Source organism: Artemia franciscana, chromosome 15, assembly GCF_032884065.1.
Source record: "Artemia franciscana chromosome 15, ASM3288406v1, whole genome shotgun sequence".
Taxonomy (NCBI): domain Eukaryota; kingdom Metazoa; phylum Arthropoda; class Branchiopoda; order Anostraca; family Artemiidae; genus Artemia; species Artemia franciscana.
Genome location: NC_088877.1, coordinates 2,617,438 through 2,631,975, shown reverse-complemented (window position 1 = coordinate 2,631,975; position 14,538 = coordinate 2,617,438). Strand labels below are relative to the sequence as shown.

The window sequence follows — 14,538 nt, the reverse complement described above, 5'->3', positions numbered from 1 at the left end:
GTGAGGCTGTTCTTATTCCTCGCATTCCCATGATTCCAACGGATCTGCCTTTCAATTTAAAAGATTGCAATTCCCAATTCGATTAGCATTTGCAATCACCATTAACAAAGCTCAAGGTCAATCATTAGAAAAATGTGGTATAGATCTTAATACTGATTGTTTTTCCCATGGACAATTGTACGTTGCATATTCGAGGGTCGGTAAACCTGACAATCTATTTATATGCAGCGACAATTGGACAGCGAAGAATGTTGTATATTCGCAAGTTTTACGCAGTTAATTTGTATTGTATCTATCTATCTATCTATCTACATAAAAACGAGTTGTGTGTATGCATGTTTGTTTGTAAAAGAGCGTTTGCATATGACGTCATTATTAGTACATACGGCTTTGTATATGCACAGACAATGGGAAAGTCAAGAATGTTGTATATTCGCAATTTTTACGTAGTTTAACTCCTGCAGACGAAATGAATGCTTGCCTGAAAAAGTCTAATTATGGGCACACGTAAAAATATTAAAATTAACTACAAATATGCGTGTCCGATTGCAAAACGATGACTCTGGTCAAACATTTTCAGATCAATTGCTGGCAATTGGAAACGGAAAGCTCCCAGTAGTGGGAAAGCCAAGAATGTTGTATATTCGCAATTTTTACGTAGTTTGAAACACATATATAAATCTATCTATATTCACAGGTGGGACACAGGGACACAACTACAATGGCGCGTAACGACTTACGCACACGGGGGGGCTTGGGGGGCAAGAAGCGCCCCAGCAACTAGGCGTTGGGGTGGCGCGAAGCGCCACCCCAACAGCTAGTATCTATATATATATATATATACAAATAAGTTGTTTGTGTACTGACGCCACGTTTGTCGACTGTCGACTGACGTCATGTTTCTCGAGTCGACTGACGTCATGTTTGTCGACTGACGTCATTATAAGGATTGAGCATTATGCCGTTATGAAGTTGTTTGTCGACTGACGTCATGTTTGTCGACTGACGAAATTACAGAACGGGACACAAATGACGACCGGGACACAGAGAATATAAATGACGACCGGTTCACTCAAAGAGAAATTACAGACTGGGACACTGGGATACAAATAACGACTGGGACACAGGGAATATAAATGACGACCGGGACACAGGGACAAAACTACAACGGGGACACCGGGGGGTACAGGGGGGATATATAAATGACGACGGGGACACAGGGAATGTTCGATTAGCAATCACCATTAACAAAGCTCAAGGGCAATCATTAGAATAATGAGGTAAAGATCTGAATAAGGATTGTTTTTCCCATGGACAACTATGTGTTGCATGTTCAAGAGTCGGTAAACCTGACAATCTATTTATATGCACAGACAATGGGACAGCGAAGAATGTTGTATATTCGCAAATTTTACGTAGTTAAAAACACACACACATATATATATATATATATATATATATATATATATATATATATATATATATATATATAGATATATATATACATATAAATATATATATATATATATAAATATATATAATATATATATATATATATATATATATATATATATATATATATATATATATACATATATATATATAATATATATGTGTGTGTGTGTGTGTGTGTGTGTATATATGCATATATAAATATTCCCCAAGGGGTTGAACACCCTCGTTGAAATAGAATACATTCACAAGCAATAGAAGGTTAATGGTGACTCCTAGACTAATAAAGCTCATTTTCTAAACATCATTTCCCTCCTCCTCCAAAAAAAAAATTATTCTACCCACCAAGCTTCATTCCGATTCCTTCACTCTAAGCGTTTTCCATGACTTCCGATTTCCCCCTCCAGCTCCCTTCAATCTCAACATATCTGGTCAGAATTTGAAATAAGAGCTCTGAGACCTGAGTTCCTTCTAGATATCAAAAGATACGGTTACCCGTTCTTCAGTTAAAAATATCTCAATTTTTTAATTTTTCCAAAAAAACACCTCCAAGCTCCTCCAGAGAAAACGGATCCTTTCTAATTATGTCAATCACGTATCTAGAACTCGTGCTTATTCTTCCTATCAAGTTTCATCCCGATCTCCCCACTCTAAGCGTTTGCCAAGATTTCTGTTTCCTCCCTCCAACCCCCTATGTCCCCGGATCTGATTCGAGTCAAAAATGGAGCATCTGAGACATAAGATCCATCTATATATCAAGTTTCATTAAGATCCGATCCCCTATTCGTAAGATAAAGATACCCCATTTTCATGTTTTCCAAGAATTCCGGTTTCCCCCTCCAACTCCCTCCAATGTCACAGGATCTGGTCGAATTTTAAAATAAGAGCTCTAAAGAACAAGATCCTTGTAAATGTCAAATTTCATTAAGATTTGATCACCTGTTCGTAAGTTACAAATACCTCATTTTTTCTAATTTTTCCGAATTATCCTCCCCCCCCAAACTTCACCAAAGAGAGTAGATCCGGTCTGTTTATGTCAGTCACGTATCTTGGACTTGTTATTATTCTTCCCACCCAGTTTAATCCTGATCTCTCCGCTTTAAGTATTTTCCAAGATTTCCACCTTCCCCCAACTGCCCCCCCCCCAATGACGCTGGATCCAGTTGGTATTTAAAATAAGAGATCTGATCTAAATATGAAGTTTCATTAAGATCCGATCACTCCTTCATAAGTTAAAAATACATAATTTTTTCAAATTTTTCACAATTAACCCTCCCCCTCCCCAACTTCCTCAAATAGAGCGGATCCGTTCTGATTATGTCAATCACATATCTAGGACTTTTTCTTATTTTTCCCACCAAATCTTATTTTTATCCCGATCCCTCCACTCTAAACGTTTTCCAAGATTTTAGGATCCCCCCCAACTCCCCCCAATGTCACCGGATCCAGTCAGGATTTAAAATAAGAGCTCTGAAACACGATATCCTTCTAAATATCAAATTTCATTGAGATCCAGTCACCAGTTCGTAAGTTAAAAATACCTCATTTTTCTAATTTTTCAGAATTAACCCTCCCCCTCCCCCAACTACCCCAAAGAGAGCAGATCCGTTCCGTTTATTTCAATCACGTACCTAGAACTTGTGCTTATATTTCCCACCAAGTTTCATCCCGATCCCTCCACTCTAAGCGTTTTCCAAGATTTTAGGTTGCCCCCCCCCCCAACGTCGCCAGATTCCGTCGGGATTTAAATAAGAGCTTTAAGACGCGATATCCTTCCAAACATCAAATTTTATTAAGATCTGATCACTCGTTCGCAAGTTAAAAAACCTCATTTTTTCTAATTTTTCCGATTTAACCGTCCCCCCACCCCGCCCCCCTCCAGATGGTCGAATTGGAGAAACAACAATTTCTAATTTAATCTGGTCTGATTCCTGATACGCCTGCCAAATTTCATCGTCCTAGCTTGCCTGGAAGTGCCTAAAGTAGCAAAATTGGGACAGATAGACAGACCGACAGACCGTCAGAATTTGCGATCGCTATATGTCACTTGGTAGATACCAAGTGCCATAAAAAACAAGTAACTTGCAGCTGTTATTTACACTAAACCGGAGGCGATACAAGCTTTTAAATTGAAGAAATCTTTTACTTTAATATGATTCTACCAACTTGAGCATTGTTATTTATGTTATTGTGTCTTCTACCAGGTGTATACATAACTATTCAGAGGGAAGGGAATGGAAAAGGTAAAAGTTTCGAAAAAAATCAGAGTATTACCCCCACCCCACGTCCCTACCTGATCATCACACGTATACCCTCTTTTACACTACCAGATAAATCGTACAGTATTCCTTAGAAAGTTATTAATTCAGTAAAATTTCAGAAATGCCGTGCTACTTGAAAATGCCGAAAAATTATACTATTTAAAGTCAGCAGACTTCAAGTGAAAAAACACATTAATCTAGGAAATTAATTATACTATTTAAAGTCAGCAGACTTCAAGTGAAAAAACACATTAATCTAGGAAATTAATTATACTATTTAAAGTCAGCAGACTTCAAGTGAAAAAACACATTAATCTAGGAAATTAATTATACTATTTAAAGTCAGCAGACTTCAAGTGAAAAAACACATTAATCTAGGAAATTAATTATACTATTTAAAGTCAGCAGACTTCAAGTGAAAAAACACACTAATCTAGGAAATTAATTATACTATTTAAAGTCAGCAGACTTCAAGTGAAAAAACACATTAATCTAGGAAATTAATTATACTATTTAAAGTCAGCAGATGATGAATTTATTTAGTGATTCAACTTACAAAAAGTATTTCACTTTCTATTCTAAAGCTAAACACTATGGACAAAAAGAAAAAGAAAAAAAATTAGCCTTACGGCATTTCACGACTAACAAAGAAACAAAACTAAACATCTAAAATAAACTACAAAACACATAAGAAAGTCAGCAGACTTCAAGTGAAAAAACACATTAATCTAGCAAATTAATTATACTATTTAAAGTCAGCAGACTTCAAGTGAAAAAACACATTAATCTAGGAAATTAATTATACTATTTAAAGTCAGCAGACTTCAAGTGAAAAAACACATTAATCTAGGAAATTAATTATACTATTTAAAGTCAGCAGACTTCAAGTGAAAAAACACATTAATCTAGGAAATTAGTCAGCCAGTTAAAGTTAGCAATATCTAATAGAAAGTGACCGGAAAGTTATATAGATGCTACCACTGTTGGCATACTCATGGAGAAAAACATTTAACTGACCTTAAAAATAATGCATTTACTAAAGGGATGCATAAATTTATCCAACTTTGTTGTTACAGTACTAACAAAGAGAAAAAGAGAGATTATTGTCTTATACTTCCGTGTTACAAATTGTGCTCTGATTTCGTTGGTTTATTTTTTTGAAGTATTTTCGTCAACCCGTCACATTATTTCTTAACGATATGTTAAAAGGGGAAACCAAATAACACCTCTCTTTTTCCCGCTGGTGTTTTTTACCCGTTGTTGATATGTCAATTGTCTGCCAGTAAAAAGAACTTGACTAGACGAAAACCTTTAATTAGTAATACTGTAGAAGCACATCCAATGACTGATATTACCGAGCATTACCAAGCTCTACCAAAAAAAAGCTTGGACTGCATAATTGGACTTGCATCGAATACTAATCCCCATCGTATGTTATTTTGCAGGGCATACCGTGCCTTTTGAGCAGTTTTTAATAAAATTGAGATACAACCAGTAAAAAGAAGAAATACACAAATAATCCCAGATTGGAATTTTGGAAATAGTATCTTTTCCCTTGTGTTATCATAAAAAAGAAAAGGTAACTTATATATGCGGCACTAAAGCGAGCACTGAATAATTCTTGCTTTGAAAAATCCCTTTATTATTGGTAATATATTAGAAGCACATTCAGCGTTACCAAGGTTACCAAATTGTTACCGAGTGTTACCAAAAACTTAGATTGCATACTAGAACTTACAACGTATACTGTAAGATCAAGACTTTTCTTCAATCTCGAGTAAATCTGAAATATAATCAGTAAAAAAAAACACTACCTCGGTCTGGACTTTCGGAAATATTATCTTCGGCCGTTCAGTACCAGAAAAAAGAAAATGTAGCTTCACAAATATGTACGGCAAAAAAGCGAGCATCGAATAGTTCTTGTTTTGAAAAATACCTTTATTGGGAATATATTAGAAGCACATTCAGCGTTACCAAGGTTACCAAATTGTTATCGAGTGTTACCAAAAACTTAGATTGCATACTAGAACTTACAGCGTATGCTGTAAGACCAAGACTTTTCTTCAATCTCGAGTAATTCGAAATATAATCAGTAAAAAAAAAGAAACATTACCTCAGTCTGGACTTTCCGAAATATTATCTTCGGCCGTTCAGTACCAGAAAAAAGAAAATGTAGCTTCACAAATATGTGCGGCAAAAAAGCAAGCATCGAATAGTTCTTGTTTTGAAAAATCCCTTTATTGGGAATATATTAGAAGCACATTCAGCGTTACCAAGGTTATCAAATTGTTATCGAGTGTTACCAAAAACTTAGATTGCATACTAGAACTTACAGCGTATGCTGTAAGATCAAGACTTTTCTTCAATCTCGAGTAAATCTAAATATAATCAGTAAAAAAAGAAACATTACCTCAGTCTGGACTTTCGGAAATATTATCTTCGGGCTTTCAGTACCAGAAAAAAGAAAATGTAGCTTCACAAATATGTGCGGCAAAAAAGCAAGCATCGAATAGTTCTTGTTTTGAAAAATCCCTTTATTGGGAATGTATTAGAAGCACATTCAGCGTTACCAAGGTTACCAAATTGTTATCGAGTTTTACCAAAAACTTAGATTGCATACTAGAACTTACAGCGTATGCTGTAAGATCAAGACTTTTCTTCAATCTCGATTAATTCGAAATATAATCAGTAAAAAAACAAACATTACCTCAGTCTGGACTTTCGGAAATATTATCTTCGGCCGTTCAGTACCAGAAAAAAGAAAATGTAGCTTCACAAATATGTGCGGCAAAAAAGCGAGCATGGAATAATTCTGGCTATGCGAGATCTGTTGATTGATAATATCATAAAAGCACATCCAGTCTAAGCCAGAACTCACATTGTCCATCTTGTTGTCCCTGAATTTAATGTTTAAGTAGTTCTCGAAGACACCGCTCATCAGGCGTTCATAGTCACCACATGATTGCACTGAATCCAATACTGAATGATACCTACACGTATTTAAATAAATTATAAAAGCATTTGGATGGATAGTACGGCTATGTAGTATCTTGAAAACTGAAAAAAAATGTTTGGAAGAATAGGAAGATAGGTCTTCAGACTAAGATTAGAATATTGAAAATTACAGTAATGATAGCGGTAAAGTAGGAGTGAAGGACGGGCATATCGACCGAGTGAGGAAGATTTGTTAAATATTTTTTAGAGGAATTGTCTAAGGGTAATTAGAGGCACTCGGCTGACTGACTGAATATCAAACAATAAGCTATACGGGAAATTTGGTTTAATCCCACCTTCTAGTGCTATAACTAAAGAAATTATGACGCCTTATGGGTGAAGGATAAAAAAATTGTGCTTTTTGGAAAAAAAAATACCCAAAAATTACCAAAAAAAAATACAATAACCAAACTACATAAAAAAAATAATTACCAAAAATTACGCTTTTTGGCGATCCATCCGGGACCAAACAAAAAGACAGTCGTCCCCGCATGGAGTAAGAATAGGTCAAAAGAAAGGCCTTAAAGGACATAGAAACTTCATGGGAGAGAAAAAGACTAAAGCTTTGAATGGACTGAGTTTGAGGAGGAGCGTGCGGAGTTATTTTTGCCTCAGATGACGTGATATGGTTAGTTTTCAACAGTAGTAGCAGCAGTAATATCAATCGTCATGATACTCTAGGTTCTCTATTTAACAAAAACTCCCTTATCGGTCTTTATCACACCCTTTTTTTAGACATTTTGAAATTCAAATTTTTTATCAATTCTGTTCTTATTATTTCAAATGTTATAAAGGTTTACTTGGTTTATCAAATTTTTTTAGTACCGCTCAACTAGTCTTGAGATTTAAAAACAATATTTCGTTGAAAATCGTTAATACTAACATGGATAAATTATACCACAAATATGAAAAATATTCTCTCTATCCATAACCATTATCCTTATTTCCAGAATTAATAAACGCTTCAGGTTTTATTATGTATTCTATATATTTATTTTTCGAGACCTATTGAAATTTATTTGTAGTTTTCTTCGTAAGCCTTTGCTTAGTTAAAGTTGTTGAAATGTTTTATAATTTTATTGCCTTATCTTTGTTACTCCTTGATTTTAGGAGGGATAAAGAAATAAATCAAACAGTTCGTGGTAACGAACTGTAGTAAGGAGCGACCCGGCTCAATAGTAACCAAAACAACGGAATCTAAAAAACAGAATTTTGATACCAATAGTTACATCAAAAGAATCACATTTTTATGCTGATTTTAAATCAGCATAAAATGATTTACAAGTGATTTATAAGTTTCATCAAGTTTAGTCTTACCCATCAAAAGTTACGAGCCTGAGAAAATCTGTCCTATTTTATAAAATAGGGTGAAACACCCCCTAAAAGTCATAGAATCTTAATGAAAATCACACCATCAGATTCAGCGTATCAGAGAACCCTATTGTACAAGTTCCAAGATCCTATCTACAAAAATGTGGAATTTTGTATTTTTTGCCAGAAGACAAATCACGGATGCGTGTTTATTTGTTTTTGTTTTTTTTTCTTTTTCCCAGGGGTGATCGTATCAACCCAGTGGTCCTAGAATTTTGCGAGAGGGCTCATTCGAACGGACATTAAAAGTTCTAGTGCCCATTTTAAGTGACCAAAAAATCGGAGGGCACCTAGGCCCCCTCCCACGCTCATTTTTTTCCCAAAGTAGTCGGATCAAAATTCTGAGATAGCCATTTTATTCAGCATAGTCGAAAAACCTTATAACTATGTCTTTGGGGACGACTTACTCCCCCACAGTACCCGTGGGTGGGGCTGCAAGTTGCAAATTTTGACCACTGTTTGCGTATATTAATGGTTATTGGGAAATGTAGAGACGTTTTCAGGGGGATTTTTTGGTTGGGAGGGGGGGGTTGAGAAGAGGGGGCTATGTGGGGGAAATTTTCCATGGAGGAATTTGTCATGGGGGAAGAAGATTTCCATAAAGGGGGCGCAGCATTTTCTAGCATTATTTAAAAAAACAATGAGAAAATAAATATGAAATTTTTTTTCAACTGGAAGTACGGAGTAGCATTAAAACTTAAAACGAACAGAAAATATTACGCATATAAGGGGTTCACCTCCTCCTGATACCTCACTCTTTACGCTAAAGGATTTTTAGTAATTTCAACTATTTATTCTACGGCCTTTGTGATTCAGGGGACAAAATTTAAGCTTTAACGCAAAGAGTTATTGACGAGGTATTGACGAGTCGGCGAACCTTCTCATATACGTAATAAAAACATACGAACATAGAAGTTTGTTACGTAAGCTAATTCGTAAGTTACGTATATCTTTTACTAATGAAAACGTTCGTAAAAACTAAAAGTTCTAGTTGCCTTTTTAAGTACCCAAAAAATTGGAGAGCAACTGGGCCTCCTTCCCCTCCTTTTTTCGCAAAATCATTCAATCAAAACTATGGGAAAGCCATTTAGCCAAATAAATAAATATGCAAATTTCGCTTTAATTATTCATCTGCGGAGAGCCGAAATCAAAACATGGATTAACTAAAAAACGTTCAGAAATTAAAAAAAAAAAAAGTTTTTTTTACCTGAAAGTAAGGAGCGACATTAAAACTTAAAACGAACATAAATTACCCCGTATATGAAAGGGGCTGCTCCTTCTTCAACGCCCTGCTCTTTACGCTAAAGTTTTTACTGTTTTAAAAAGTAGAGTTGAGAGAAAGAGTCGCAAAGAGCAAGGCGTTGAAGAAGGAGTAGCCCCTTTCATATACGGGGTAATTTCTGTTCGTTTTAAGTTTTAATGTCGCTCCTTACTTTCAGTTAAAAAAAAACTTGTTTTTTTTATTTAATACAGGAAAAGGAGAAATAGAAAAATAAAGAAAAGGAAGTAAATTTGTAAATACTGATTAAAAAGAAGAATGAGAAGAACGGAAAGACATGCATAAAGCAGAAGAACATGTAAAGGGAAACAGTACAGCTGTCTCGGCAAAGAAGCGTAGAAAATTGTGCACAAGCATTGTAAAGCATTTTAAACTAGGTTATGCCTCTTTTTCATAAGTACAATAGACATTCCACATCCAGGGGGCTCTAATCCCAAAATTTTCACACTTTTTACATAATTCACATTTCTTTCAAATCCCCCCCCCTCCACCGCCAGAACCAATCCTTAAAAAGATGCTTAGAATAGATAGCTAATAGTCCAAATGGTTCACTGATGTTCTTTTCTTCCCACAACTCGATGCATGACCCAGTGATTTAATATTCAGCCCACTCTGGGGGGGGGGCAAAATTTACACCATGTTTTTGCTTCAATTTATTTTTGTAAATTTCTTTTTGCTTCAATTTAGAGAATACTCGGCAAATGTGGAGGTTAGCGGAGATATTTTGGTTCATTGGATTTTAAGAATCACTTCCAATTCACCTCAACCTAACCTCCTCTCCTTTCCCCTGATAGACGGATATAGTTCTGAGCTACAGACAAAAGTTTGCTGGTTTCTTTTTTTAATTAGTGTTATTTGGCATAATAGACTAACTTACAATAAAAACACTAAATAATTAAATCCAACAGAATCAGAAAATTTATGTGAATAGCCTAAGGCTATATCCAAGCATAAGGAGGGGGAGGGGCTGATATGCAGTTAAACTGGAAGCACCTCTAAAAATCCAATACATAAAATTTTTTTCAATCTACTGAAGTAAGAATTGTTATTATATTTTCCAGTTGAGAAGAGGGGATTAACTGAAATGTTGCAGTATCTAATTTAGAAGGAAAATGTTGCGCCAAGACTACAATTCTTTGTATTTGCTTTCAGTTTAGTCCCCCCTCACCCCACTACTCCCTCACCCCGAATGATTGAATTTAAGCCAACACCTAACACTGGGTTTGCTGTTTTGTGCATTCTTTTTTGTGCTTACTTCGTTAACAATGCAGCGTATCCCCTCTTCTGAACTGAACAATATAGTTATAAAATTCCTATAGTTTTAAATGTGGCCACAATTAGTCATAAGGACTGAGTTAAAGAGAGATGGGCGGAACATTTTGAGAATATGCTAAACCGAGATACAGTTGCAGGAAAAGATATAGATGAAAATGAAAAAGTTTGTGATACCTTGGATGTGAAGGAAGATTTGTTTTGTGAGGAAGAATTAGCAACAATACGAAAAGGATTAAAAAATAATAAGGCTCCAGGTGCTGATAGTGCGATAAATGAGTTTCTTAAATATGGCGGCTCTGATGTTAGGAATAAGCTACTAAAGATTATGAATATGATTTTTGAAAAAGGGCAAGTACCTAATGATTTTAGGAAAACCTTAATTAAACCACTGAATAAGAAAGGTGACAAGAGTGAGTGTCGTAATTATCGAGGCATTAGTCTGGTCTCTGTAGGTAGTAAATAACTTAGTATATGATACTTTTTAGACTGAAAGATTGTGTAGATAAAGTTTTAAGAGAAGAACACTGCGGTTTTAGAAAAGGTAGGGGATGTGTCGACCAAGTTTTCACTCTTAGGTTAATAATTGAGAAGTCCCTTCGTTGTCAAACACCTTTGGTCCTTAGTTTTATCAATTATGAGCAAGCTTTCGATTCTGTTGATAGAACAGCGTTAACAAAGGTCTTATCGTTATATGGTATACCAGAAAAATACATTAAAGTGATTTGCGCTATGTACGACAATAATACTGCTGCGGTTAAGGTAGGGAATGGGGTTAGAAACTGGTTTTGTATTAAATCAGGAGTTAAGCAAGGTTGTGTTATATCCCCCTTTATATGGATCATGTTGATGGACTTTGTCTTAAGAAGCGCATGAAAGGTAATAGGATACCATGGAATTAAATGGGGAGGAAAAACTCTCCTGGACTTCGATTATGCTGATGATTTAAGCATATTAGATGAAAGTGTGAGCAAAATGAATTAATTTTTAGAGATTTTGCGAGTTCAGGGTGCTAGAATAGGTTTGAAGATTAATTTTATGAAGACTAAGTCACTAAGGCTATGAATAAGAAAGATGAAACGTGACGTCGGGTAACGAAAAGATTGATCAGTTGGGCAGCTTCACTTACCTTGGTAGTATTACTAGTAAAGACGGTGGGAGCAGTGAAGATGTTAAAAGTAGAATAGCTAAGGCTCAGGGTGTTTTTTTCACAGTTAAAAAAAGTTTGGAAGAATGGGAAGATAAGTTTGCAAACCAAGATTAGAATATTGGAAGTTATGACTATGGTCAAATATGGCTCTGAAGCATGGGCGCTCCGAAAAGCGAATGAAAATTTACTAGATATATTCCAGAGAAATTGTCTACGGATTGTTCTGGATACCCCGGCTGAAAATACGGTCATTTTAAACAGTAGGTTGCACAAAAAATGTGATTCAATCCCGCTTTCTAGGGCTATAATGAAAGAAAGGTTGAGATGGCTAGGCCACGTTCTGCGAATGAAGGATGACAGATTGCAAGAGATTGCCCTTCTTGGCCAACCGTCTGGGGCTACACGGAAAACAGGTCGTCCTCGTATGGGGTGTGAGGATGTCATAAATAAAGATTTAAAGGAAATGGGAACCTCCTGGGAGGGTGTAAAGAGGGAGGCACAGAATAGATTAGGTTGCTGCAGGCTTGCGGCTTGGTGCTGCAGTGAGTTAGTATTAGTAGTAGTAGTAGTAGTAGTAGTAGTAGTAGTAGTAGTAGTAGTAGTAGTATTAGTAGTAGTATTAGTAGTAGTATTAGTAGTAGTAGTAGTATTAGTAGTAGTATTAGTAGTAGTAGTATGTAGTAGTAGTAATATATATATATATAATATGAAAAAAACTTCGTTTTCTTAAAGAGTTAAAGAGGCTGCGTCCCAAAGTCGAACCTTAAAACGTACAGGAATTAGAAGAGGCAGTTGGGGGGCTGCCGCCCCCCAAACCCCCAGCTTTTAAAGACTCTTTTGTACAGGTTTTTTGTTTTTTTGCTAACCCCCAGCTCTTGGCTTCGGAAAGGCCCTCTTTTAATTAACAAAAAATTGAAATGAATGAATAATGGAATAACTTCGAAAAATGTTAAACACAAGAGGACAGGAGAACCATTGCGCCGAAACTAGTAGTTAGTAACAATGAAGTCCCCCCCCCCCCAAAAAAAAAAACCTGTACAAAAGAGTCTTTAAAAGCTGGGGGTTTGGGGGGCGGCAGCCCCCCAACTGCCTCTTCTAATTCCTGTACGTTTTAAGGTTCGACTTTGGGACGCAGCCTCTTTAACTCTTTAAGAAAACGAAGTTTTTTTCATATTATTTCTGTACGTTTTTCTACAATCCATGGTGGATGTAATTTAATAATTAGACTATTAGGACTATAAGAAGACTATTAGGAGAGGCAAACCCCCCGCTTTTAAAGACTCTTTTGTACAGGTTTAATTTTTTTTCATATTAATTCTGTACGTTTTTCTACAATCCATGGTGGATGTAATTTAATAATTCCTGTACTCCTCGTACAGGAATTAGGAGAGGAACCCCCCCCCCCCCGCTTTTAAATCATTATATAAAATAGAAAAAAAATAGATAGAATGACCGAAATGTTTCTTTTGCTCATAAGAAGTTGTGAAAAAAAATCGCCCGTAAGGGACTTGAACCCTTGACCAGAGGATTAAAAGTCTCATGCTCTACCAACTGAGCTAATAACTTACATGTGTGTAAATATAACTTCTCAATAGCTTTTAAAAATTTCAAATTAACATGGGCTCTTATGGAGAGAAATCCGTTAATTTAAATAGCTAATGGGTGGTTTCTGGAAAACAGGGAAGGAGTTATCGGATCAAGCTGAAATTTCGCGGATAAGCTCCTGGGCCGTAGGGGACCTTAACTTGTGAATTTCAGCCCGATCGGACAACGTTAAAAGGGGTGGGGGGGGTTGGAGGGTCGAAACTTTCGGGGGGTTAAGATTTTCCTACGAAACTTTCATGGGCACTTACTCGGAGAATTCCGCATCGAATGAGTCTTCGTACACCCAGATCCGATGTCGGATGTGACCTGTAGGCGTGGCGAAAAAAAAAGTAAATGAATTTTAAGTGGCTATGCGTGGTTTCTGGAAAACAGGGAAAGAGTTATCGGATCAAGCTGAAATTTCGCGGATAAGCTCCTGGGCCCTAGGGGACCTTAACTTGTGAATTTCAGCCCGATCGGACAACGTTAAAGGAGGGCTTGGGTTGACAGGTCGAAACTTTCGGCCAGATTTTCCCCATGAAGAAAAAGTTGGAGGGGGATGAAATTTTGCAGGTTTCTTAGTTGGAGCTCGGGCTACGAAATGCATCCCTCCCCATCCGTCTGCGACCACTGGAACCGAAGATCGCTTAACATTGTCGTGTGTCGCCTCTTTATAGAGGCACGAGTGTGCCTCCTTGATATATATATATATATATATATATATATATATATATATATATATATATATATATATATAACACTAAATTAGTTTTTAAAATATATAATAAAACTGACGATTCTAATTTTGAAGAAATTAATTCCCCATTCCTCTAAGGTAATATACATTCAAATATCGCTTATTCAGCTTTTTATTCCCAACTATTTAGGTATGCAAGAATTGGCAGTAATCAGACAGATTTTAAAAAAAGATGTCAAACGCTTAGCCAAAAATTCATCTTAAGAGATTTTTCTGCAAATAAAATTAGTTGGCAATTTAAAAATTTTAATTTTCTGTATAATGAACTTTTAGATAAAAACAAAAAAATATATCAAGAAATACTGTAGGGTATTTTAATGTAATTTCGCTTTCATTTTTAGTTTGGGATATTTGTGTTTATACAAGGGTTCCAGACCGGCCATTATAATTGGTTCCAGAAACCAACAAAGCAATCTGT

The 14,538-nt window shown here is 35.9% G+C and overlaps 1 protein-coding gene across 1 annotated transcript in view; it reads right to left on the bottom strand.

Annotated features, from left to right (window-relative positions):
• LOC136036703 (chromosome transmission fidelity protein 18 homolog) overlaps positions 1 to 14,538 on the bottom strand; it is a 128,412-nt gene that overhangs the window by 48,269 nt on the left and 65,605 nt on the right. Inside the window, exon 12 of the mRNA XM_065719023.1 lies at positions 6,421 to 6,703. Within this exon, the coding sequence (XP_065575095.1) occupies positions 6,421 to 6,703 (283 nt within the window). The remainder of the gene's footprint in view (positions 1 to 6,420; positions 6,704 to 14,538) is intronic.